Source organism: Lutjanus erythropterus, chromosome 15 (genome assembly GCF_056507025.1).
Source record: "Lutjanus erythropterus isolate fLutEry1 chromosome 15, fLutEry1.hap2, whole genome shotgun sequence".
In the NCBI taxonomy this organism is placed as follows: Eukaryota; Metazoa; Chordata; class Actinopteri; order Lutjaniformes; family Lutjanidae; genus Lutjanus; species Lutjanus erythropterus.
Window position 1 is genome coordinate 29,819,527 of NC_139331.1, and position 24,854 is coordinate 29,844,380.

General features: G+C 39.3%; 2 protein-coding genes across 4 annotated transcripts in view; one reads left to right on the forward strand and one right to left on the reverse strand.

The window, feature by feature from the left end:
• The window catches only part of LOC146314622 (uncharacterized), a 55,211-nt gene that overhangs the window by 14,665 nt on the left and 15,692 nt on the right, over window positions 1-24,854 (forward strand). For all 3 annotated transcript variants that reach the window (XM_084737162.1, XM_084737163.1, XM_084737164.1), the window contains exons 4-8: window positions 4,090-4,178; window positions 6,150-6,234; window positions 21,185-21,314; window positions 21,415-21,523; window positions 22,495-23,920. In XM_084737162.1, the coding sequence (XP_084593288.1) occupies window positions 4,090-4,178; window positions 6,150-6,234; window positions 21,185-21,314; window positions 21,415-21,523; window positions 22,495-23,920 (1,839 nt within the window). The remainder of the gene's footprint in view (window positions 1-4,089; window positions 4,179-6,149; window positions 6,235-21,184; window positions 21,315-21,414; window positions 21,524-22,494; window positions 23,921-24,854) is intronic.
• On the reverse strand, window positions 13,927-17,998 carry LOC146314624 (hydroxycarboxylic acid receptor 2-like). Its single transcript, XM_084737165.1, has 2 exons — window positions 17,204-17,998; window positions 13,927-14,615 (listed from the first exon to the last, which is right to left on the reverse strand). The coding sequence occupies exons 1-2, from the start codon at window positions 17,768-17,770 to the stop codon at window positions 14,154-14,156; spliced, it is 1,029 nt and encodes a 342-aa protein (XP_084593291.1). The 5' UTR covers window positions 17,771-17,998; the 3' UTR covers window positions 13,927-14,153.

The following is a 24,854-nucleotide window of genomic DNA, read 5'->3' on the forward strand; positions in this document are numbered from 1 at the left end:
TTCTGTTTTTATTTACATTTTTCATGGCTTCCCAGGTTTTTTTGAATTGTTGTATATCCATAACTACAGTACTTATCTAGTGGGATGGGATTTTTAGACTCAGGTCCTCAGTACCCAATTTACAACTGTCTCTTGTTAGCATGTCAGTCTGATGTAATGAGAAAGCTTGTCACTCTTCTCTCCCAGGCATGATATTGCCCAGAAGAGCAATGTCACATTTCTTTCGAAACACTACATGTCTAAACACAGAGTGTGCATGCAAACATGCTCATGTGGTCTGTTGCACGTCCGACCACAATGATTTTAAGTTACCTCTAGTCATTGAAATATTGCTTTTCTTCGACAGTTCCTCTTTAAATTGTCAGGATGATCACAATTTACACTGATCATTCTCTGAAACACTTTTAATTTCAAATCTGCTAAATAATTAAGATAACACAAGAATAACTTCATGGAGTCCTCAAAAGGAAATTCGAGTGTCATAGCAACAAAAGAAATAACAAAAACAGATGCATAATATAGATACGTATCTGACATTTAAAGAGGTGTGCATCAATTTCCTGTACCAAAAGCTTTGAATGTAGCTTGTTGTTGTGTCAGAAACGCCCAGATCTGTAAGAAAACTAAAATACTTTATGAAACATGTCTATTAAATTGTGGGTAAATTGTTGTTTTGTGGGCGTGATGCAGTAATAACATCTTAACATCTTATAATACGTTGCAGTACTACAACAGAAAGTGAAAACGGGACTTCTCCTTCATATTGCTCCGTATATTTTTAACAATGCTGTTATTTCCTGTTGTATTATGTATTAATTTTTGTGCTCACCTTCTGTATAAATTCTGTTTCCACAGGAATACAACACAGTTATGTAGCCTTGTATTCTCAAATATATTCAGGTTAATTTTTTTGCTTGTTGGTGAAATTAAAGTTTCATAGAATGTGGACATAAAAACTAACAAAACTATATGTTTTATACATATGTTTTACCTCATTGCTTTGACATAAATTTGATTATTTCATGTGTGACTCTTGCACACATTTGCCATGTTGTCTTATGTGATCATATTGTGATCATTTCAACCACGTTGCCCATCCTTAAAGGTTCTGTATGCAACATTCGCCGCCACTAGAGGTCGCGGTGCAGCACCAGGAGGGGAGCGGCATCTGAACACACACTGCACACAAAACTCAGATCAAACTGTCAGTCTAATCAGCGCTGATCAAATATGTAGCAAGATTCTGTTACCACATCGCCTGTTTAGAGCTTCGTATTGCCTGTTAAGACATGGACACTGTTCAGCTTTAATATGAGAAAGTCTGTGACGAGGGCCACCATGTTGAAAACAGACAGAGACGGACTCACATGCAATAATATGCACTTGTGGTTTATTAAAACAGAAGAACAGAGACACGCACAGGAGTGTGACTTCATTATTTGCTCAAGACACCATTACTCCACTATATCTTTACATAACAAATACTTGTTACTGACGCCTTGTCTGTGTTTAAGAGCGGTAAACAGGGAAATGGACCCAAATGCAGACTTGCAACAGAAGTAGATGCAGTTCAAAAATGTAATGAAAACTCAAAAACACAAAAAACTTGCAGAAATAAAGAGACAAATAAAGGCAAATACATCCAAAAATGCAAACAAGGTCCAAAGTACATGAAATTACAAAAAACTGTTTCATTGGCAAATGTATTCGGTTGAACCCTCAGCAGTGCAGCATCAGAGGGAAAAATTACATGTAAGGTAAGAGATGGCATTATACATTTTATTTTACGGCACTTGCTAATATGTTTTAACTATATGAAAGTATATATTATTTTAGGTTTCCATGGTCGGGATAGATGAATTTGCCCCAACTTTGCAAGAAGAAACTCTGACTTTAAGTGGCGTTACATTGTAGTTTGTTTAGTAGCTCCGGAAATTCAGATGTCTGGAACTTAGCAGAAATACAAAGGGAAGGTAAACGAGGGTCATATATAAAAAATCTGTGATCAAAAAAGGAGGGAAAAGACTGGAAGTTAAACCGAAAAAAGATGCAAAGAGAAAGAACTTAAGAATAAAACCCCAAATCTTAACACATCTAGTTTAGTTGAATGTTCACATTATTTTCTCACACCATCAGCAATATCATTCTTTAAATGCAGTTGTTTTTTTGTTTTCTTTTACCTCATAACAGCAGTAAATAAGTAAAGTGGGCAGCCAACAACAACCTGTAACACTAGAACTGTCCTGTCCATTGATGATATATATCATATTACTTAGTTGTCATTTCAAATTCAGACCATGTAGTTAGGTGTACTTGCTCTGTATTCACACTAAGGTCCGACATTGCTCAGATCAAGGCCTTTATTTTCAGTGGAGAACGTGGCTGCGCTCTCCTGAGCAGCTGCACAGTCTATCAGAGCGTTCACTGCCTGGGTTTCACTGCCCGCAAAAGATGCACATTACACCACAGACACCCAGTCTGAGTAGATTTTTTCTTAAGGAATCTTAATTGTTTTATTTTTAGGTTTGAAGATAGATAAGTCTTCATTGTCAATAATCAAGTGATCAAACCAGGGTCATGTCTCTTCCCTTGTTGTTTTAACTTTTCAACACCTCTGTGCCTCCAGGACTCTGAGGCTGCAGTCTGTCTGCATCTAAACCTTTCGCCAGAAGAGCAGTCTCTCCCCCTCTGATCCGCAGCTGATCTTCTGATCTGAACCCTAATCTGACTATTCTCCATTTATTCCTCTGAACTTGCAGTTCTTGCTTTCATCGTTATATTTTCCTGTACTGTGTTTACTGTGATGCACCAAAGCAGATTCCTTGTATGTGAAAACATACATGGTGATAAACCCTGATTCTGATTCTGATTCTACTCCTAAATCTTGCAGGACTTGAGTAAAAAGTCCAAACGTGGCAAAAAAAAAAATAGCGGAGCATGATGTACCAGGTCATAAAATTAGTATCCGATCCTAATTCCAAAAAAGCTTGGACGTTGTGTAAAACGTGGTCTTTTGTTGTCCTCACCCCAACTTTTTTGGACCATGTTACAGGCATCAAATTCAGAATGAGTGTTTATTTACATAAAAACAATTAAATATATCAGTTTGAACATTAAATATTTTGTCTTTGTGCTACACTCAGTTGAATGTAGGTCAAAGTGGATTTGCAAATCATTACATTATTTCCGTTTTGCACAACATCTCAACATTTTTGCAATTAGGAATGTAGTTTGCATTCAAATGTTGCCCACAGCATCCTAGTTGGGTGCTCTGCGTAATGGAAAATGCTTTTCATAACGCCACTATATTACACTGAACCTTGAGCAAACTGTGTGCTTATGCAACTGGTGTGACAGACAGATGAATGTTGAAAGGAGAACTGGCAGAACTGAACTGTTATGTGGTATTAATTTCTTCTATGGTCTTAATTTATTTTATTTTATATCCCAGTTGGTTTTTACCACAGTATTTTTTATGCATCTGTCCTTGTGGCTGCAACTCTCATGGCTCACAGAACATTGTGCGTCCACCTGGAATGAAATATGGTAGATAAATAAAGTTTTGCTCGCTTGCTTGTGTGCAGGTTGCATGATGTACCTTCATAATGTGCATGCAGAGCCGTCCTATCTCTGTTCAGATAAGATGCTTATAAGGACTTATCTTTTCTTCATTTCAGGCAGCGCTCCTCCAATAAACCATGACTTCATTTCTGTCTCCGTGACTTCCTGCACACGTTTTATTTTTTTCGTGCAGGAGATTTTAGTGGCAATCCACTGACAGGTTTTGTTACAACAGGAACATCTTGCTTATTCTTGAGAGCCATTTTTAAAGCGCCAGTAATGATGAGGCTAGTATACACACTCTCAGTTGTTTACTTTGTCCGCACTCAGGGAAAGGTGCTCTCGAAGACTCGCGGAGAAATTTATTATAATCGGTATCCGTGGAAATGCCAAGGAACATTTCTGGTCAGTGGTTTGGACTCGACTTGTGTTTCCTCCCACACACACAAGCTCTCAGAAACAACAAACATCTTTTTTTCACAATCTAATCAGCTTCTCTCTCCTACTCTCTCTTTATCTCTGTGTCAGTCTCTCTAGAAGGCCTGATGTTTCCTGCCTATGTGCCCTTGTGGTGGATTGAGCCGCTGCCTTTGCTGAATGTCATGAGCTCTGAAAAGGTACTTTATGAATGTTAAAAGTTTCCTTTGAGGTTTTGATCAGGACCCGTTTAAGGCAAGTTTCATTTTACTGAAAATAGTTTGCAAAGAAAGTTAGGAATAATTTAGTAGACAACCAATTTAAGCCATAAGTTATCAACATTTGAATCAAATTTTATTGTCGTTGTGCATGTTAACTATTATGTACAGTATGTTTTAAAATATATTACACGGCTTCGTGTTCGTCAGTTACAGCATTCCAAGGCGGATTATTTCTGACTGTTGCTTGAAGAACAGACCGTTGCTATGGACGCAGTTCTGATCATAGATTCTTGATTAAATTAATCTGCTGGCAAATTAATTAAAAAGTAATATTTAAATCAATACAATCATTTTAAATTAATATTTTGTATTTTGTGGGTGTTTAGGGTGTTTCAAAACCCTACATATATATGTATATATATATATATATATATATGTATATATATATCTTAGCTTCCTACACCAGTACTCCTGCTGCTTCTCCAAGCTGGGAGCATGCCAACTGCCATTTACTGTAGTTCATACACTGACCATGGATAAACAGTAGGTGCACTGAGACGCCATTATGTGTCCCTGTATCTGTATTTGGACACACCAGAAGTGGACATGGTTAATATCAGGTGTCTTGTTAAATTGGCCAAATGTTTTTTTTCTAACCTGATATTCATTGGCAGTAAACCATCAAAATGATTTATTATTGTCATATAAATAATTATGAAATATATTTCCACATCCTCGTGCTGTACTTTTCATTTCTCTCTCTTTTTATTTTTAGCTAAAGTAATTTTTATGAGCTGTTTTTAATCCCACCACCACTTCCCCTTTACACGCGATTTACTGAAAAATCAGAGACTGAAAAAGAAAGCTTCAGAAGTGAAAAGATTCCGTTTTGGTGTTGGTGGATTTAATCAGTGACTGATTAAACGAACAGTGGGTTGCAGAGTTTTGGAGATAAGAAAGTAGTTCCGGTAGATTCTACTGCAGAAGGAAAGTAGTTCCTGTATGAAACTGAGTAAATGGGTCATGATGCTTGGAAAAAGACACTGTTGTTGAGTTTTTCAGTGTATTTGTGGGTGCTTTGAGCACCACAAGCCGAATTCCATTTAGTCCCTTTATATTGCACACATCACACACATCGCTACACTAGATATCGCCAAAACTCTGCAACTCACACCAAATAAATCTAGATGGTTAGATAGCACTACAAGTGAGGGCAAAATTATGTATTTTTGTTCAACTTCAAAAATTATCCCTTTAATCAATATTTTTATATTAACAATGAATGAATTAGATATGTAATGTGAAATCACTCTTCGTAATGGGGTTATTTTTAGCCCCATTTAGTTCAGCGATAAGGTTTTCCAGCACATTTACTCCATCTTCTGGTTCTCTGTCACCGCTCTTATCGAGCTTGTTTCCAGACGTGGCCTGGAGCTGTTTTCAACAAACAAGCTCTGATAAAAACCCGCTGTACGCTCCCCGCCCAGCACCAAGCTTAAGAGCCAGATATGTTACCAGGGAGACCAGACCAGAAGGTGATAACATGTCAGGGTTGGATGATATGTTGCCACATCCCTGCCTCCCGAACAAACCAACATGTTAAAAGGTTTCTGATCCTTCGCAGAGACCACCAGTCCTGGAAATATTAAGCGAGACACTTTGTATTCATGGATAATGGAAAAATATCTTCCGTGTGTTGAACTAGACAACATATTTTCTATTTATTGTCTGATTTATAATATCATATCATAGTCATTAGGATACAAGTCCAATCACTGACATGAGTGCAATTCATGTTGAAAACCTGCCATTTATAATTTGTTTTGCTAAATTCCTCAAGTATTGGCCTGAATATTTTTTGGCAGCTTCGATAATGTTACCAGCATCAGTTTCATAATTCTATGTCTTCAAAAACTAACTCCCTCGGCTTTGCGTCTGGCCTCCTCCCAGCTTCCAGTTATCCCACTTTCATCATCTCCCCCATCAGACGGAAGGAGGCTTGAGGATCATCCTGTCCCCACATGCTGCAGCCCAGGTAAGAAACTTATCAACGCTTCTGCTTTGTCTGCTCAGATAAAACGGGTGGTCTTATCTGACCCAGATTTCACATTAACATGTAGAGCCTTGTCAGGTGTAGGATTTAAAATGTACAGACTCTGGCAACTTCTTCCGACTTCTTCACATGCAGTTCTACATGTCAGTGCTTTAAAGCGGCAGTCGACACTGGCGTGCTTCCCGGTGTTTCAGTGTGTCAGTGTTTTCCCTGGGATGGAGTTATAGCAACGGAGGTGAAGCACGCACGGAAAGTTTGTCCTGCTGGAAGGTTTCTATGTGTCTGCTGGCACCAGAGGTCTTTAGGCCGTACAGTGGGCCTACATTTGAGCACAGTAGTGATCAGAGGAAACTTATATATGATGCATCTCAAGATTTAGGAAAAAAACACTTATTGACCATAATAAAAGCATAATTTTTAGGACAATTATTGACATTTATTGAATAAAAAAATATATCATCTTATTAACTTGGGCCAGCACACTGTTGTATTATCATTATCATTGTTAATTTGCTTAAATGTAATGACATTTTCCTCCCATCTCTCCCTCTGCCTGTCAGTGCCATTACTGCCCTGTAACAGTGTCAAACTGCCTGCTCATTGAGCCCCTCCACCACCCCAGCATCCACCTGCAGGCTCTGACACGGGCCCAAGATATTTGTTCATCTCTCCTTAATATCTCTATGTAAACATAATCTGCGAGGAGTGATGAGGTCAGAGCCTCAACGCCAAACTTTAACTATGTTCTGCTGCGGCAATTTTCATTCCTTTAGGGGATCCTACCCAAATAATTTCTAATGTTAATATCTCTGTGAGGGAATCTGTCTCTGGTCGACAGCTCTCACGCGTCACGGTGACCCTCGTGCATAGTGAGGCTGCCTCCCGGAGGAAGAAATCAAACGGTGCACATTGGATCCATGGCTCTTCCAAGTGTTGTTTATTTCACAGCATTTCCTTGTGCAACAAATGACTGCATGTGCCAAAACATTACTGTGCAATACTAATGTTGCTTGTTCTTAGAATCATTTTGCTGACATTTTCAGTATGCTTTAGTCTGCTGGCAGGTGTGTGAATTGATCTGAATGAACCAGAATGAAGCATCCATCACACAAAATAATATAATGTTAATTTCTAAAGTGATAAGACACAACCCTCTCCTTCACTCTTTCCACTTTGCGTATAAAAATGTTAAAAAATGCAACAGTAGTGGTCATTTATCATCAGTGGCATGCTGCCGCTTCTAGGTGCATATAGGGGAAACACTGCTTCATGACCAGTAGTGGATTAATTTGAGCCAAAAGGTTTTTGAGATTTTTACATTTGCATGCTGTCATGAAGATCCAGAGTGAGGCATGTCGGCAGATTACACTAAAAGATATTTGCAAAGAAATGAATACGATTCCTGTACATGATCATTTTGACACACACAGAAACCGAGAACGGCTGTTTGTTAGTAATTTTTTATTGCCATTATCGTGAGATCACAAGTTAAAGGGATAGTTCACCCAAAAATGAAAATTCAGTCTTTATCTACTCACCCTCATGCCGACTGAAGCTCAGGTTTTGTTTTTTAGTCCACAAAACGCTGCTGGAGTTTCTCAGGAAAATCGGTGTGAGTGCAGAATCTCCCAAACAACTGAAGTGAATGGTGACCAGTTGTCAACCATAAAAAAACAACTGGGAGAAAAAAGACAAATCACTGCTTTCTGTTTTTATTTACGTTTTGCACGTCGTCCCAACTTTTTTTGAACTGGGGCTGTACTAGTTGGTTTGTAATTAAATCAGCAACTAAAAATGGTTGCAACACAGTTACACGGGGCATAATCTAACTAGTTTGGACATAAAATCATAACGAAGGCAAGTAGCCAATCAACAAGTGAAGATAGAGCTCTATCGTCATGGTTACTGTGTGTGCATTTGGAACTTTAGCCCAATGTGATCTTTATTGGATTACAGAGGCAGTCAGTGAGAATAACTCTGTGATATTTTAAGATTTACACCGACCCTAGGGACGTGTGAATTACGTCGTTACTTAGAGTTTATGTTATGCATAAATCACAACTCGGTAATAAGTAATGTTTTAAGCAGCTGGTGTAATAGGCTGGAGTTTTATGACCGAAGTCAGCCACTTGTTTCTGCTTTCCCTCCGTCTATCAATGGAGACGGCTTTCAGACACAATAGAGCCAGTAATGAAAAACACACCCACTCTTTATTCCAGGACAGAAGTTTCAGGATTGCATAAATGTGTGTTGAGTCATATCTAAACTCCATGGGAATGTTTGTGTGACAGCGGTGTTGTAATTAGCTGAGGTCTGTTGTTGGGAGAACATGCTTAAAATGAGTTCAGACTGTTCAGTGGATTTACAGTAAGTCGACACATTTAAGTTTTACGCCAGCATAAACATTTTCTGACCAGAAGGGAGATAAAGGAGCAGCAGACATGTACTCAAAGATAAAAATATATTTACACATTCACAGATTACAGCAGTAGTAAAAACACACAGTAAAAACACATAAAAGACAAAGCAGGTATTTAATGCCACCATTAAAACGTCATGTCAGTCTCTGAATGTGACCCCTGCACTAATATACATTTAGTTACCAACATTATAAACATTCCTCTTGACAGCTTCACTGCATCTGAAACTTTTACTTATAACAAAATAAAAAAATATATATGAGGATCATAGTTATAGGATCACAAATGTCTTACACAGAATATATCTAATCATAAGAATTCAGAAGATGTTTGCACCCACAGTTCCTTCCATTACACATTTTATGGGATGATAAAAAAAAAAACACATCATAACGTCCAATAACATTAATAATATTGTCAGTAGTTATTTCTATTTGCAGCAACATAGCTAGAATAATACTGTGTTCAGTGTCAGGATGTTTATGTGTTTGACCCATTAAAATTTCTGCATCCCAAATAATTTTAATTAATGAGTTTAAGAATAAGCTATAAAAGAAGCCACTGTACGTTTCTCAGTTTTAGAAAAAAAAAAACCCATGTTGTACTTGAATTTAATTGTTTTAATCCTAGTCACGCTGTGTATAACCTTAGGACATGTGTTCTTCTGTTTACTCTCTAAATATTTGCAGTGCGTTCCTACACATTGTCAATTGTGCAGTTGTGACACTTGTAGAGCAAATATTGTTGCTCACATTTTCACAAATTAACTGGTTGTGTATTTATGAGGTGCGTTCACTTTAGCCTTGTTTTATATCATGTAGCCATGTTAATAAATTCATGTAAAAGTACTACAAATCTGTAGAACTGAGGATCTGTTTTGATCTACCTCTCCATCAGAAGCAGCTGCTACGTCTTAAACTCTGTTATAACCAAGGAATATCTTCCTCAGTCTTTAATTAGATTTTTTATAATGAATTCAGCTTCACTAGACAGAATCCAGATATTCCCCAGCACAAATGTCTCATTGTCTTGTTTCAGTGTTTCACCATTTCTAACAGCACTGTGACAAATACAAAGCAGTGACATATTCTGTGATACACAGTGATGCATCTTGAACACATAGATGAGTAAAACTTACATGAAATTGAACCCAGGATGACCAGAACCCAGCTGGCTGATAAATGAGTAAGCTATGTGCAGTATTTATAGCCAGACAGTGACCAACAGGCGAATCCTAACTCATTGTATTAGCACTAATGATGATGTCATCGAGGTGAGTGAGAGCATACAGGTGATTCACACAGATACTGTAAGATTTATGTGAATAAGTCTGGGTAAAGCAAAGTTTAGTCTGGTTAAAGGTATGATTCATGATTTATGTTACGAGGGGATTTTCACGGGTCATTTTGTTTTCTGGATTAATGATTGTCAGAGTGGGTCGTGGGCGCAGAGAGTCCCCTCCAGTTTCTGAAAAACACAAAGTTGTCCCCTCAATAATGTCTTTGAAAATATATATTTAATAGAAGCTGACTCCAATTTTGATATAATTTACACATAAGAACTTCTTGAACGGTTTGTTTATGTCTCCCCCCGTATCCTGCTCGGTGGTCTGAACCGTTTCTGAACAGTTTGCTATTGGACTACATTTCCCAGATTCCATTTCCTTGCCTAGTAGCTTGTGACGGCTAAGACTTCTGTGACCGATGCCTTGTAATTAACTGTATTTGAAAAACAGAGTCAAGAGCAAAATGAAAGTTTTAAAAATGTAACTAGAATGTGTTTACAGCCTCAAATGAATTAATTTGTCCCCAGTCAGATCCATATTTAGAGGTCGTGAGCGAATGTTACATGGATCGTACCCATAAGACTTTAAGACTTTTATTTTGTATTTATATTAACTTAAAAATGTGGAGACCCATTCCAGTTTCTGATAGTTAGTGATAAGTCCCCACCTCCCTACCATACGCTTATTTTTGTTATTTTTAGATTTGGACAGAAGGACTATAGGAGAGACGGTCAGTAGTATTTACCACATAGAAGTTGGTATACATAATTGGAAAGCTGGGAACTTACCTATCCACATTTTACAAGTTTAGAGCGTATAAAGTCTTTTTTTTTGACCACTAAATCACCACATTAAGACACCAAGACGTTGAGAAAGACCATAGAAAAAATCATGCTGTGATTTGATATTATATATTTCTTTTGCAAGTTTCTTTTGCAATTGGATGGTGAGCGTTTCTGTTCTGGGAATTGCTCCCTTATTGTCAATAAACCCAGGAAAGCCATCCATCCGCCGAATGTCCCAGATCTCTAGTTTGTGTTTGTGAAATTTCATGAGGCTGTGATTATCCAAGAGGTCATTGTAGGTCATTATATACAGTGGGGTCAAAACTGTCTCACTATGATGAAATGACTACTCTGGTGAGTCTCTCAGCTTTCCAGTCAGACCTGATTCATGCAATTCCAATAATGTTTAGGGACACCAGTATGCAGGAATATTCAAATTGAATAAAATAAAACTTGCCACATGCAAAAAAAACCTGCATGTTTTTTGTCGATAACTGCATGGGATTAGCGTAAAGTGGGTATGTTTGTAAAGGGGAGACTTTGGATACCCGTAGAGCACATTTTCATTCAGATTTCCTGAGGTGAGACGTCAAGGGACCCTTTTGAAAATAGCTGTGCCAGTTTTACACTCTCATAACAGCGTTATTGAGTTGACTTCCTAAAATGGTTGGAGTCAATCTTAGGTCATGTGGTTTCATACGATACTGATATCATCACTTCGGCTTTAAAACTGAGCCTTTGCAAGACAGCGATAGATCCGCAGACTGGAAGAGGTTTAGTGGATGCACAGGAGCTCCATCTCACATCAGCAGATAATTTAATATACGTCGGCCATGTGATTACTGAAAATACTCTTGAGAAAATTCCTTGTTCCTGGTCCCCTCCTAAGTTATAATAAGATCTGCGCCCTTGAAGTGGGATCTTCAAAGCTTACAGGGTTTGTGAAAGGCTCTGCAACACAACGAGGGACTGTTTACTGTAATTTTATTACAATTTAATTTGCAAAAATTTATCCCAGACAAAAAATATGTACAGTATAATTACATGTGTATCTCTCTACATGCGGTATAAAGAGTCTTATAATTCAATAATAAAGCAACATTAATGATCAGCTTCCTGTATGGGATTAGGTCTTAGGAGGAGGACTGTGCGTCTATTTTAGGGCCAGTTGAGTGCATGTTTGATAGCCCTGTTGACTGTCTATGATTTCTGCAAAACATCTGGATAATATCATTTCCCCTTTTAGTTCCCTTTGTGTGGGATTTCTCACTATCAACAGCTTCACAGAAAATGTATTTGACAAGATTTAAACACATTTTCTGAACTTTAATTGTCCTCATTAAGCACTAATGCATGTTTGCCTGTGGGAGTCGAGATAAAGGCTGTGTGAGATTTTTTTCTGACAGATAAGATTCTTGTTCTTTTCTTGGCCTCTAACACTTCAAAGGGAATTTTCATGCTCATAACTCATAACTCATTTTGCTGTCCAAGATAAACAGAAAAACAGATGTGCATATTTCTGCTGAGGGGCATTCCCCTTAAAAAAAATCTGTTTTACTGAATAAAATCCGCTGAGATGAATATATTCCATACCTTTTTAAAGTGGGGGCTACCAGGGGGAGTGTGGGGGTCATATTTTTTTTAAAATGTAATTATTAAAATGATATTATAAAAGTAAAGAAGTACAGTGGGTTCTTATTAAGACCTTACAAAAGGGGGAAGGGCAGCCATAAGCTAATACTACACTCTTAGACATAGAAATGCTAACTAGAAACAGATAGCATTTTATGGCTTGTTTCCATGGGTTCTTTTTTAGAACCTTTTGTAAAAGTTTCACTTGAAAGTACCTTTCAGATGGCCCTTTTCCACCAAATAAGCTCCAGTTCTTGAACTGGTTCCATTCAAGATCCCTGGAGTCTTGGTGCTATCTGGTGAACCAGCCTGTATTTCTCATATTAGTTTTGAGTGAAATGATTGTAATCAAGAATGTCATCCATAGAGGGCGCTGTACAATGTACAACAACCTGTAGAAAATGACACGCCTACTTTGGTTCCCAAGGAACACCCGGTGGAAATGCTCAAAGCGGTTCAAAATTAGATTTTTCAACCGGAATGTGACCCGTTCCATGTTGGTGGAAAAGGGCCCAGAGAGAGTTCTACCTAGAGACAATCATAAAGGGTTATACGAAGCACCTTCTATGAAAGGTTCCACCAGGAGTCCCTAATGAGAGGTTCTACAGAGAACCCTTCTAAGGTGTAATGGTTCCAACCAGAACCCTCTGTGGATGTTACATCCACAACCTTCGCCCCGTCTTAGGATGCTAACAACAGCCCACCCATGATGTTCTACCAAGAACCTTTTTATATTCCAAGGGTTTAATCTAAGGGTTCCAAGGGTGAGCAGTTCTCTTGTCTTCTGAGGGTTCCACAAAGAACCACATTCTACAGAAGAGGCAAAAAATAATCAAATCCTATAGACTGCTTGAAGGGACAGTTTACCCCAAAATCAAAAAGACACATTTTTCCTCTGACCTGTAGTGCTATTTAACCATCTAGATTTGTTTGGTGTGAGTTGCAAAGTTGTGTAGACATTGGCTGTATCCAATATAGTGGGCATAAATGGTACACGGCCTGTGGTGCTCAAAAAGCCAAAAAAAAAAAAAAAAAAAAAAAAAATACATTTGAAAAACTCAAAAACAGTGTCTTTTCCCAAAAATCATGTCGTTGTTAGGCTAGATAATCTACAGATCCTGTTGTAGGCGTTTTTTTAGTAGAAAATAAAGTAGTTCCAATAGATTCTAAAGTAGTTCTGGTAAATTTTACTGCAATAAGAAAGTAGATCCGACATGAAACTGCTCACAACAAGTGGATCATTCTATGTAACCGGATCACGATTTTTGGTGCTTCGAACAATTGTATTTTTGATGTTGGGGTGAACTGTCCCTTTAAATTAAGAGAACATCTTTTAACACCTCTGGTTTTAACAAACCTCGAAGAACTCTTTCTTCCAAAATGGCTTTCCTGGATGAAATGGGTTCTTAGTGGAGACTCTATTCTTACAGAAAACCCTTCGGAAGCAAATGGTTCTGGGTAGAACTAAGAAAACTTTGAGAACCGCTGTACTGGGAGACTGTTTCCCCTGTTGAGACGCTGCTACAGTACACACACAAGAACACACTGGAAGAACCGTAACAATCCGTTCTATTTACATTTGTACCTCTATACAGTATATTTCTATTCAACAAACAGAGAAAACATAAACTTAAATATTTACTGTTCGTCTTGTCTTCATAGCGGACTTTACTTTCAGAGTCCTCTTTCCTAACGTACGTACATTTTTCTGTCAGTCTCTGCTGTGTCAGCACACAGAACACTGTACAGTAGTCCTTCAGCCTCTGTTGTCCATGAAGTTCAAATGACATCATTGCGTACAGGCTGTGATGCGTTTGCTGTTGAGCTGTCTAATGGCACCTGACTGTCTTTCATCAAGAATGGGAAATAATTGGAGAGATAAAGAGATTTGAACTTTGTGCTACAGAAGCAGTAGATGAGCGGATCCAGCAGGCAGTCCATGTAGGAGAGGACCATGAGGCCGTCGAAGGCCACGGCGGCTTTATCCTGGTAGTATTCGTTTTCAATATTGACCCGGGTGATCAGCAGAATCATCCTCGCTATGGTGCAGGGGAGGAAGCACAGGGAGAAGACCACCATGACGGAGGTCACCAGAAAGACGGCTCTCTTCAGCTTGGTCCTGTCCCCGACTGTTTTCTGCTTGAGCCGTTTGACGATGTGCACTGTGCAGTAGACCAGGATGATGAAGGGGATGACGATTTGGGTAAAGAAGACCGCTTCTCGCAGACTGTCCACCACATCCTTAAATTTAAAAAAAAAGGATCCGCTTAATTGTCATATACATCAACAATTTTAATTCCTGATCGGTTAACCAAATTGTTCTCCACAAAAATATAAACACAAAACTTTTGTTTTTGCTCCCATTTTTCATGAATTGAAGTTAAACATCTAAGACTTCCTCTGTGCCCACAAAAGGTTTATTTCCCCCAAAGGTTGTTCAGAAATTGTTTTAAATTTGTATTAGTGAGCATTTCTCCTTTGCTAAAATAATCCATCCAGAGATGCTGATTAAACAGCAGGATTATTGCTCAGGTGTGCCCTGAACTGAACTGTGAACTGATCACTCTAAAATGTGCAGTTTGATCTAGAAAAATACATATATTAGGCACTGAACTATCGTTATTCCACATAGAGCTACACATTATTTCCTCTGGAAGGCAAAGTTATTACCCTCCCTGCTCTGCCTCTGAATGGCTAAAACTAACCAGTCACTCCTCATACTTAAACCTAATACTAGCCAATCAGAGGCAGAGTAGGGCAGTTCATGACTTTGCCCTCCAGGGACAAAAATGTATCTGTAGCCTGATTTGAAATAACCATAGTTAAGTGTCTAATAACAACAATTGATGATTGATAGGCTGCGTAATGCTGACAAAGAATATTCATCGTGTTGAGGAGGGAAAAAATGCATGGTTTTGTTTGGTAGAAGCAAAATTTTTAACGTTTTTCAAATAAAGATTAATCTATTGTTAATGTTATTAATGATCAGTTTAGTTGAGACAGTACAGTACAGTCAGCAGTTTACCAGCTGTTCTAAACCTCTGTGCAGGGCTGTGGTGGAGGAAGTTTTCAGATCTCTTACTTAAACCTGCAGTGCTGAACTTTTGTCTCCCCTTTCTGGCACTGAAAGTAATTACAAAAATACTGTCAGTGCATGCTTATGACATACACCTCTGCCATATTCATAGTTGCTGTCAGCAACTCTGTTGTTATCCCAATAAAAAACCCCAATACAAAACTGTAAGATACACCATTACAAATCCTACATTAAAATTCAGTATTCGCTACTCATTTTGCAGAAAAATGTCCATTACTGATACATTTGGATGGGATCAGTTAATTTGTGTTATTGTGTGACTTCAGTGAATCGAAACTAAGCCTTTAAAACACTAAAGTCACACAATAGCACAAACCGATTGAGGTATGTGAACAACTGGCGTTCTGTGAAGTAAAATCACTGCTTTTGTCAAAGGAGTCTGGTGGCTGTGGAATCCTGTTGGAAAAGGCTGTTTGACAGCAAGAAAATGCAGTGAAAATATTCCAAATATAGTGCACACTTTAACTGATACTGATTTTTTTTTAGGTGGCTAAACTACATTTTGTTGTTGACTCTCTTCACAGCAGTTCATTGTTTCCTACACTGGTACTCCTACTGCTTCATACTGGTAGTACACTGACTGGATAAATACCTCGTACAACCCCACTTCAAAAAATCTAAACTACTCCTTTAATATTTTGGTTTTACATGCACACATCTTTTTTTCAGACTGTTGCCCTGTCATGTGTGGTGCAGTTCGACACACTCCAGGTTTAACACTTCTCAGCCATAGCAATGTTGTGTGCAAAAATAGCTGTGAAAACAGGCTCCATCTGAGCGGATGAGATAAACCAAGATAAACCCCAGACAGCTCGATTGTCTCTGGATTGATGCCATGGACCCACATACTTGATTTCTCCAAAAACATGATTCAATTTGACTTTCAATGTTGATTTGATTTTTGATTTAAACATATTTGTTTTAGCACTGATGGCTATGCCACTGTTAGACTATCACGTCTTGATTTGTCGTTGGTTTAATTCACTGATGACTGTCATTTATATTTTCATTCCTCTTTAAAAAAGACAGAAAACTGCAGCTGCAAGTCACCGTTGTTTTTGAAGAGACACTCGACAGAGAGAAAAATGCTGGAAGAACTGCTGATCCCGGTTTTGATATCTTATTTCAATTTCAATTTTAAATTATGAAAGCCTCCTTAATTTCTGATTAGACTGCTTATCCTCTTAGTCCTAAACAACAACTCTTTCAAACATAATCCCTTTCAGTCATCACTTATTGGGTGTGTGGTGGCATCTGTGTCTGCAGAGAACCTGCTGTCTGTATTTTCTCATGTGTTTCTGTGCTCAGGACACTTTAGCAACACAAAATGTTTGTTTGACGTCCTGGGAATGAGACTCAGCAGTCTCTTACAAATTCTACTTATCCTACCTTTAATTACATAAATTCAGTAATTCTGTTATATTTCAAATCCTTATTCTCTCTGTTACTCAGCACAGAATCACATTGTGTGAACTGTGTGTTGCGTAAATGAGGATATTTTGATGACATCAAAACTTGCTCACTCAGCATTGTGTTTCCACATGGTCGCAACTGACAGCAATTAAACATGGAACCATTCCAGATGAATGATTTGTTGCTCAAATGCTTTGTCATTTCTTGTCATTTCGCCTCATGCACTTCCCAGATTGTTGGGACACATACTGTAAAAGTTAACCAATGACAAACTAAGAAACTAAAAGAGAGAATTCCACACTCAGCATGTAAATATTACCTTAATCACAGTATCGTCGTTGGTGTCCTTGTGGCTGTTGCAGCACTCAAAGTTCTTAAGCATGGTGGGAATTGTGAGAGGCAGAAGAAGCAGCCAGATGACGATTGAGATCTGAGGAGATTTCTTGAGGGCTTTCAGGAGATTCTTTCGACCGGGATGCACCACGTTAAAATATCGATCGATGGAAGTCACGGTCAGGAAGGCGATGCTGGCCCCTCGGTTTAAAAACAGCATGAAGAGCATGGCTTTGCACACTATTTCGTTGCCACTCCTCCTCTCTCCTTGGATGAAGTTGTACGACTTTATGGGCAAACAGAAGAGCAGGAGAATGTCGGCCAACACCAGGTTGAAAAGGAAGATATTGTTGGTGTTGGACTTCCAGAATTTCAGCTTGAATATGAAGAGGTGGATGACAGATGCATTCAGAGGCAGAGCCAAGATGAAAATAATAATCATGATAGCTGCATAGAATTTGTACAGCGACTTGTTTGTGGCATTGCAGTCCTCAATATGTTGGTAACCAGAGGTACTATTTCCAGACATTAGAGCAGCAGTCATGGGATTCATTTTCACACCAAAAGTCTCACCCTGCAAACAAAAAAAAAAAATCCCACCAAACAAGTTTCTTCTCTCAGTTGCAGTCCTCTCTTTTAGGTTTTAAATTCTCCTCTCAGTCCTTGTGTGCGGGTTTCTGGTTTCCAGAGTCATTCAGGTTTTATGTCCTGTTCTGTGAGAAGTCAGCACCAGGTCTGGAAGTAGTTCTCTCTGTGCGCTGAGCAAACCGTCGAGGCTTCTTTGAGTTTGCCCTGCACCCGAAGCTCCGCCTTATAGCCTGAGGAGGTGAGTCACCAGCTTCTTTTTCACTGTGGGACCAATGGGACTCACAAGGAGCTAGACCAGCCTGAAATGTTTAAAATACAAATAATCTGAGCTTTTTTTTCACAAAAGGAAATTAAAGTTGGTTAAACTTCAAACCAACCGCCAAGGTAAAGATATTTTTCTTGCGATGAAAGCTGTGTGAAGCCCTGACAAGCCTGTGTGAGTCAGAGCAGCCAGATACTGATAGCACAAGTTGATATGACTCTTGACAGACAGCCAGCCTTATGAGAAACATGGGAATATATCACCTTCTTGCAAAGCATACTGCTATTTCTTGGCACAAACTGTGAGAATTAGCTGTTTTTGCTATTCTGAGAGGTCAATAAATCCCAGAAGCTACTGTAGGACTTAATATTTCTCATGAATGACAGCTTTCGAGTGTCGCTGCATGTCTTATTTAGCAGATGCTAAAAAAAAAAATTCTCCTTAGAGTACGCAGATGTGGAGCGTTGGGAACTGACAATAGATTTACTGGTCGACATGAGTGCTGCTGTCAATGTTTTCTACTATGTAAGGACAAGTAAATTGAGTTGCCTGGAATGTTGCGTCCTGAGGGAGGAGGATTTCTTTAAGGGAGGAGGAGGAAAAGGGGGTTAAACCAAGGCCTCACACTCAATTCTGCATGCCTCGAACTCCTTCTCTGCTTCAGCTACAAGTCCAGACAGCTCTCGAGATTTTACTTAAGATCAGACTTTCTGCAGGGACATGTTGCAGAGAAGTGGCGAGGATGTGGTCTCTTTCCAGATGTGGGTCAAGATTTAAAAGGTGCTTTTTACACAAGACCAGATACATGACACATCAAAGCGCTCAACACAGTTACTTGTATAATAAATCTCTGTGTCTATTATGTTGATTTATTGCTTAAAAAGACTTTATTCAATAGTGAAACTGTGATTTCACCCCCAGGTGTAAGCCTTACTCCACCCACTGCGTAAGTTTAAAAAATGCCAGAAAGCAGGCAAGGCGCTTAAGGTGCGCATGTGTGAAAATATCAAGGTGAAATAAATCACAACCTGTCGACTCTGTGCCAGTATGAGCTGACTGACATGAGAAATCTGTAATATATTTACTGTAATAAATCATGGTGTTCCTGCAGTTTTCCTGCAGCCTGCTTGGGCTTCTTCGAGTCTGGGGACACAACTCGCTCCAACCACAGACTGTCTATTAAAAAGGATTTTAACCTATTTAATATACAGTTTATGGCTCCAACTCAGCAGGATTCTCAGCAGGCTTCCCTTCTCTCCTGCAGTGCCTGAAAGTCTTATTCAGATTCCTCCCCTAAGAAAAAAAAAAAAAAAAATAGCGTTATATAATTAGCAAAAATGAAAAGGACAAGCAAACAATAAAGAACATTTAAACACAAACTATCTCAAGACATACAAGCAACCACAAAGAAAAGAAACAGTAAAAAGGACCTTGAATAAACATTATTGTTCTCATATTGCAACATGATACTGGTCTGTTTTTCAACCCATGAAATGCGGATTTTCAGAAATCTATTTGATATCCGATCTGTGGTTGAAACAAGTTGTTGTCAGAGAGGCAGGTATTTCAACTTGGCATGTTTTCTTAATCTCTCACGCCATATCGTGGTGTCACGTTATCCTGCGTGCAGCAGCTTTTTAACTTTGATCTGTTTGCTTGGTTTATACTGAGATACTAGAGTTTGTTGATTTAATCTATCACGTCTGACCTTTAATGTTCATCATACCTCTTAATTTTTTAAACTGATCCTTGACCTCCCCTCCCTATCCTGCTCTCCCTCCTCAGACAATGGTTTATTTGTGTACTGAGTTACTCAGTCAGTTATGCAGGGGATCAAGGAGCAGTCTTGTTGTAATTAAAGCCTGCAGTCTGACCCTCGGTAGCTGCTGCACAGCAAAGACTTTTATGGGATTTTTTTTACGACTAGGAATTTGAAATTTAATTTAACACCCTTATCGGTTATTTTCTATAAAAAGGGTAACACACACACACACATAGTAGCCATGTTTACACTCATTTGTCTCATTGTGGTAAGTGTGGCTATTTTGCTGTGGATATTATGACTGCTGTCCTTACCACCACAGATTAAAACTAACATTTTAAAAGCGTATAGGTCGGTCCGAGTTCATCAAGTCAATGCTCCTTCTCATTTATATTCAATAAATGATCTTTTATCGCCTCTAAACGTTTTGTTATGGACTAAATGTTTTTGTCTATATCATACTGCCCTCTAGTTTTTATTCGTTCAAAATTTTAATCAGCAGAAATGACTCAAACGTGCAAAATCTTCATTCTGTCAATAAACAGCACTGTTATTGTTTTGCTACTAAAATTAATGTGCATGTCATCTAAAAAGCTTCATTAAAATATAATTTTTTAAAGGATTACATGCAAACTTATCATGTCAGACGTGGTTGGAAACACATGATTACCAACGTAGTTATTGGAATTCAGTTTGTTGACTATAATAACACAAAATGTTAGGTTTGGCTGGACTAGATTGACTGAAATCTTCAGTACAATCTGATGGCTAAAGAAGGCTAAAATGTCAACTTTAACTAGACTAAAATAGTCATGGTTTCTTCTGACTGCCCAGACTTTTATTCAGCTAAAATGCAAATAAAAAACAGATGAATTTGACCAAATATGATAAAAGTAACATGTATATTTGACGCAGGAGTAAGACTAAAGTAAAAAAAAAAAAAAAAGCTCACAAAATTAACACTAAATGAAGAGTGATTATTAACCTCATGGAACTTGTGCTCATGGCCTGTTTATTGCGAGCGTTTGAAACCAGCAGCACTCTGAGAAGTGTAGCTTTACAGCCTGTCAGACAGATTAACAATCAGACCACTGTACTCAGGCTGTCAAGCCAGCCTGTGACTGCGGTAACACTCACTGTAAAGTTGTACCTGCTGCTATAACTCACAGTGGTGAGGAGTTTCCTCACTTTCATCCATACGATCTCGCAGGAGGCTGAGATGTTTGGCACTCGGCCAGTCACATGCTTTAGGCCCCCGGCTTGCACAGAGAGAGGTTTTCCTTCACCTCCTCTACTGCAGATGCACTCCTGTCTGATCTGTCTGGATTATACAATGAAGTCTGTCTCCCGATCAGATGCATTTAAAGACACAACAGAGCAGAGAGTCGTACCTACCATCAGGGGGACTAACGAGACTGTGCACAGAGATGGAGACCAGGACCCGGTCAGCCCCTCTGGAATGAGGAACATTCTGCATGAAGACAGGTAGGGTAAGACACAGGCATACTTTAACTAACCTCTATTTGGGATTTTTCTTTTAATTATTTTCAAAATATAATTGAACTGTTCTTCTTTTTTCTGTCAGAACACCAATGCTGATCTGCAGATCTGCTGTGATGGAGAAACAGGCCCTCAGGAGGTGTGTGGAGGAGCAACTGAAAGTGAAAGACATCCCTGAGCCAAAACAGCTGCAGGTATATGACATAAGATTAGTGTTGCAGTGTCCTGTAATGTACAAGTGGCACATTAAACACCATCTACAGGACCATAGAGTACATAATAAATACCAAAACAAACAAACAAGACAAACACATTACCACAAGCTGCTCAAAATAATTATAACCTGTCAAATCAGATAAAAAAGTAGCTCGACTGCAATTAATACAAGGGTGAATTTGCAAAAGCTGCAACTACATGATCATGCATTCACACACACACACCTCACAAACACTCATCCTCGATAGAAAGTTGCGTATGTGTGTATGTGTGTGTCTGTCTGTGTATGTTTCTATAAAGTTTGGCCACACCCTTCCTAAGTCCCACCCCTTTTTGCTAGGTGCTCCAAAAACAGTTGTGCGACTCCATTTTCCTGTTTCCTATGCTTACTACTTTTGCTAACAGCAGCTATCAGTTGCAGGCTAATGATGGATGTAGATTAGCTTGCTAGTTAGCGAGCATTATGCTAACATTAGCTAAGATGTGTCTTAGGTCCTCCAGCAACATCTTTAGACCACCTTCAAAATTTGTTTTTGTTATACAAGCCCAGCACATAGCATATCTAAGTACAGGGAACAGTAAAGGAGTCCGAGGTCCCGTTGGGTATCAAGCTTGCTCAACCGTTATTGGAGCACAGAGGGTAAAGAGGCGGGACTTAGGAAGAGTCAGTTGGTATGAACAGTTAATCAGCTGTCCTTGGGCTTATGATCAACCTTTGCTCAAACTCTTGTTTGAGTTTGTGAATCCATGTGGATTTTTTGCTCCTTTTTGCAATAGGCCACCATTGCCTTCACACACACACACACACACACACACACTTGGCCTCAGTGCCAAATTTCATCTTCCCCAGGCGGAAACTGTGGCTGACCAACTGACCAATTCAGAGAGCGAGCTGCAGAGCTGCTGATTGCCGATAAGATGACGTGAAATTGTGATGTTTATTTTTCAGAGCCTTAGTGGGATGACGGCAGAGAGACGTCACGTCTTACAAGAGGGTGAGGGCATTTCCAGGATGGACAGAAATAATTTGAAGGTCACCGACCAGCAGGAGGTCCAGAGGAAGGTTTCCCTCCGCCAGCAACTGCCCAGCAGGCAGTTAACCTCTGGCATCCAGAGGCGCTCCCCTGCCCCATCTATGGACTTTAAAGACGAGGCGCCGCAGCTGGAAACCTTCCAGCCTCTGACCTCTCAGCCTGAGTGTAGCCGAAAGTTTGGAACTTTACAAGACTTTTGCTCTGGTTCATATAATCCACAGACACCCCAGAGCAGCCAGAGAAACACCCAGACACAGATTTCTCTGGTTGGCAGCCAAAAACAAATGTACTTCAACACTCCTTTCCCACCCAAACCTGAAACTGCACCTTTCCAAGTAAAACAGATTGCTGATGCAACAGACAGAGCAGAGAAAGTTAGCCAATTACAGGAGAGAGACAAGTCTAGGGAGAGATCCCATTTGGAAGAACAAGAGAACAGTGATAACCCTCGTTCAAAAGAGACAGAAAGCATGATTAATCAATCATATGCTAATCCGACAGCCTCTGTTGGCAAGTATGTCAGAGGGAAAAGGGCGAGGCACCAAGGAAAGGAAAACCAGAGTGAAACTGTTGTAAAAATTGTTGACAAAGACAAGGTGAAAGGTCAGTTTGAGTCCACAGCACCTCTTAGAAAAGTGGCTCTGAGCTCAGAGGATCGATGGGAACAACAACAGAACAACACTCATATCTGGACCCCAGAACATCCCAGCGCTGCGTATGAATTAGAGCAACATTTCAACATATCCCCCCCTGTGAGGGACAACAGAGCATCCCCTCGGGCCTGTCCAAATCAGGAAGTTATTGTTAGCTTAAAGACCTTCAACGACCACATGGGGAGAGTCTCAAGCTTGAACATGGAAACTCTATCCACAGGCCGCAATGAAACGAAAACACATTTTCATCTCAGCCAGTGCAGCGAGTCAGGACCAGGAAGCAGCACGGGTTCAAACTGGGTCGAAGGTCAGAAACAAGCTCCGACAAAAACAGCATTTTGTCTCTGTGCGTCAAGCCACACAAGTCAAGCCTCAACACCTCAGAAACGCAGCGCATTTCCCATGCATTCCACCACTAGTGCTTCTGGTGGCGGTAGCAGCGAGGATAAGGATAACCCGTCCGCGCAGTGTCACCAGTTTCCCAAGCTCCCATCCCCTCCTCCCAGCATCGGCCTCCGGGATTCCCATTTAAATCTATCAAAAGATAGTTACGGCAGTGAGGCTGGGGAGCGATGGATGTCCCCGGGCATCCTGGCACTAAAACAGGACCAGAGACTTGGATCTGGACAAGGAGCTCAGAAACAATCCTTTTCCTTCAGATCCAACAGAGACGATATAACTCATGATGGTAATTATTACGTAATTAACATTAACATAAGATATTAACTATATACAGGCCTGGTTTTCCTAAGCTTCTATTTGTTTTTATTTTAATTAATAAAAATTAATTAGTTTTTAGTGCTCCCTCTAGCATTCAGCTCTTATTACTAATTGTTAAATACTCAATTCTGATTGGTCAATTACAGCATTCTAAGGTCAGTTATTTCTGTATAGAAGACCGTTGCTATACGGTCAGGGTTTTGCCGGACCCTGATGTGAGGTGGAGGGGTCCTGAATCATCATTATTTCACAATAATGACCTGCTTCCTGTACATTATACCTTATTTATTACATGGCCCTGCTAAATACTCGATTCTGATTGGATAATTAAATAATTCTAAGGTCTGTTATTTCTGTATAGCAGACTGTTGTTATGAACATGGTTCTGATCATACATTCTAGTGGATCAATTAAGTGATTTTTAAATCATAAAAATCATTGTAAAATTAATATTTTGTGTTGCAGTTTTTTGGTAAGTAAGCATGCAATAAGCATGATAATGTACATTATCCCTTACATAGTCGGGCTGACCTGAATGCATCAAGACTTTTTCCATTACTATGCACTTAACGTCCAAATCAGTATGCCAATGCTGTGTTCTTTGGTGGTTTTTGTTTGTTCAGCTGCACCGAAAACGAGGCAAAAGAATGACTGCGAGAAATGGTGTTTATTCTCAAAAACACATAAAAACTAGGCGCCTGCACGTCATACGAACCCAAAAAAAGCATCCACAAGAATAAAACCATCCTCACAAGGGATAGATAGAGAGATAGACAGACAGATAGTAAAATTTGTACATGTAACCATGTACCTGGTGTATTGCCCATCTCTTTGTTAGAAGGTTATTTTTTTAGTTTGTCCATCTGAAACTTCTTAGCAACCTGCTGTTTATTACACCAGAA

Coding starts and splice junctions, on each gene's coding strand:
- LOC146314624 (XM_084737165.1), bottom strand. CDS start 17,770: ATGAATCCCATGACTGCTGCTCTAATGTCTGGAAATAGTACCTCTGGT. Junction 14,616..17,203: donor ACGACGATACTGTGATTAAG/GTAATATTTACA, acceptor TTTAAATTTAAG/GATGTGGTGGACAGTCTGCG.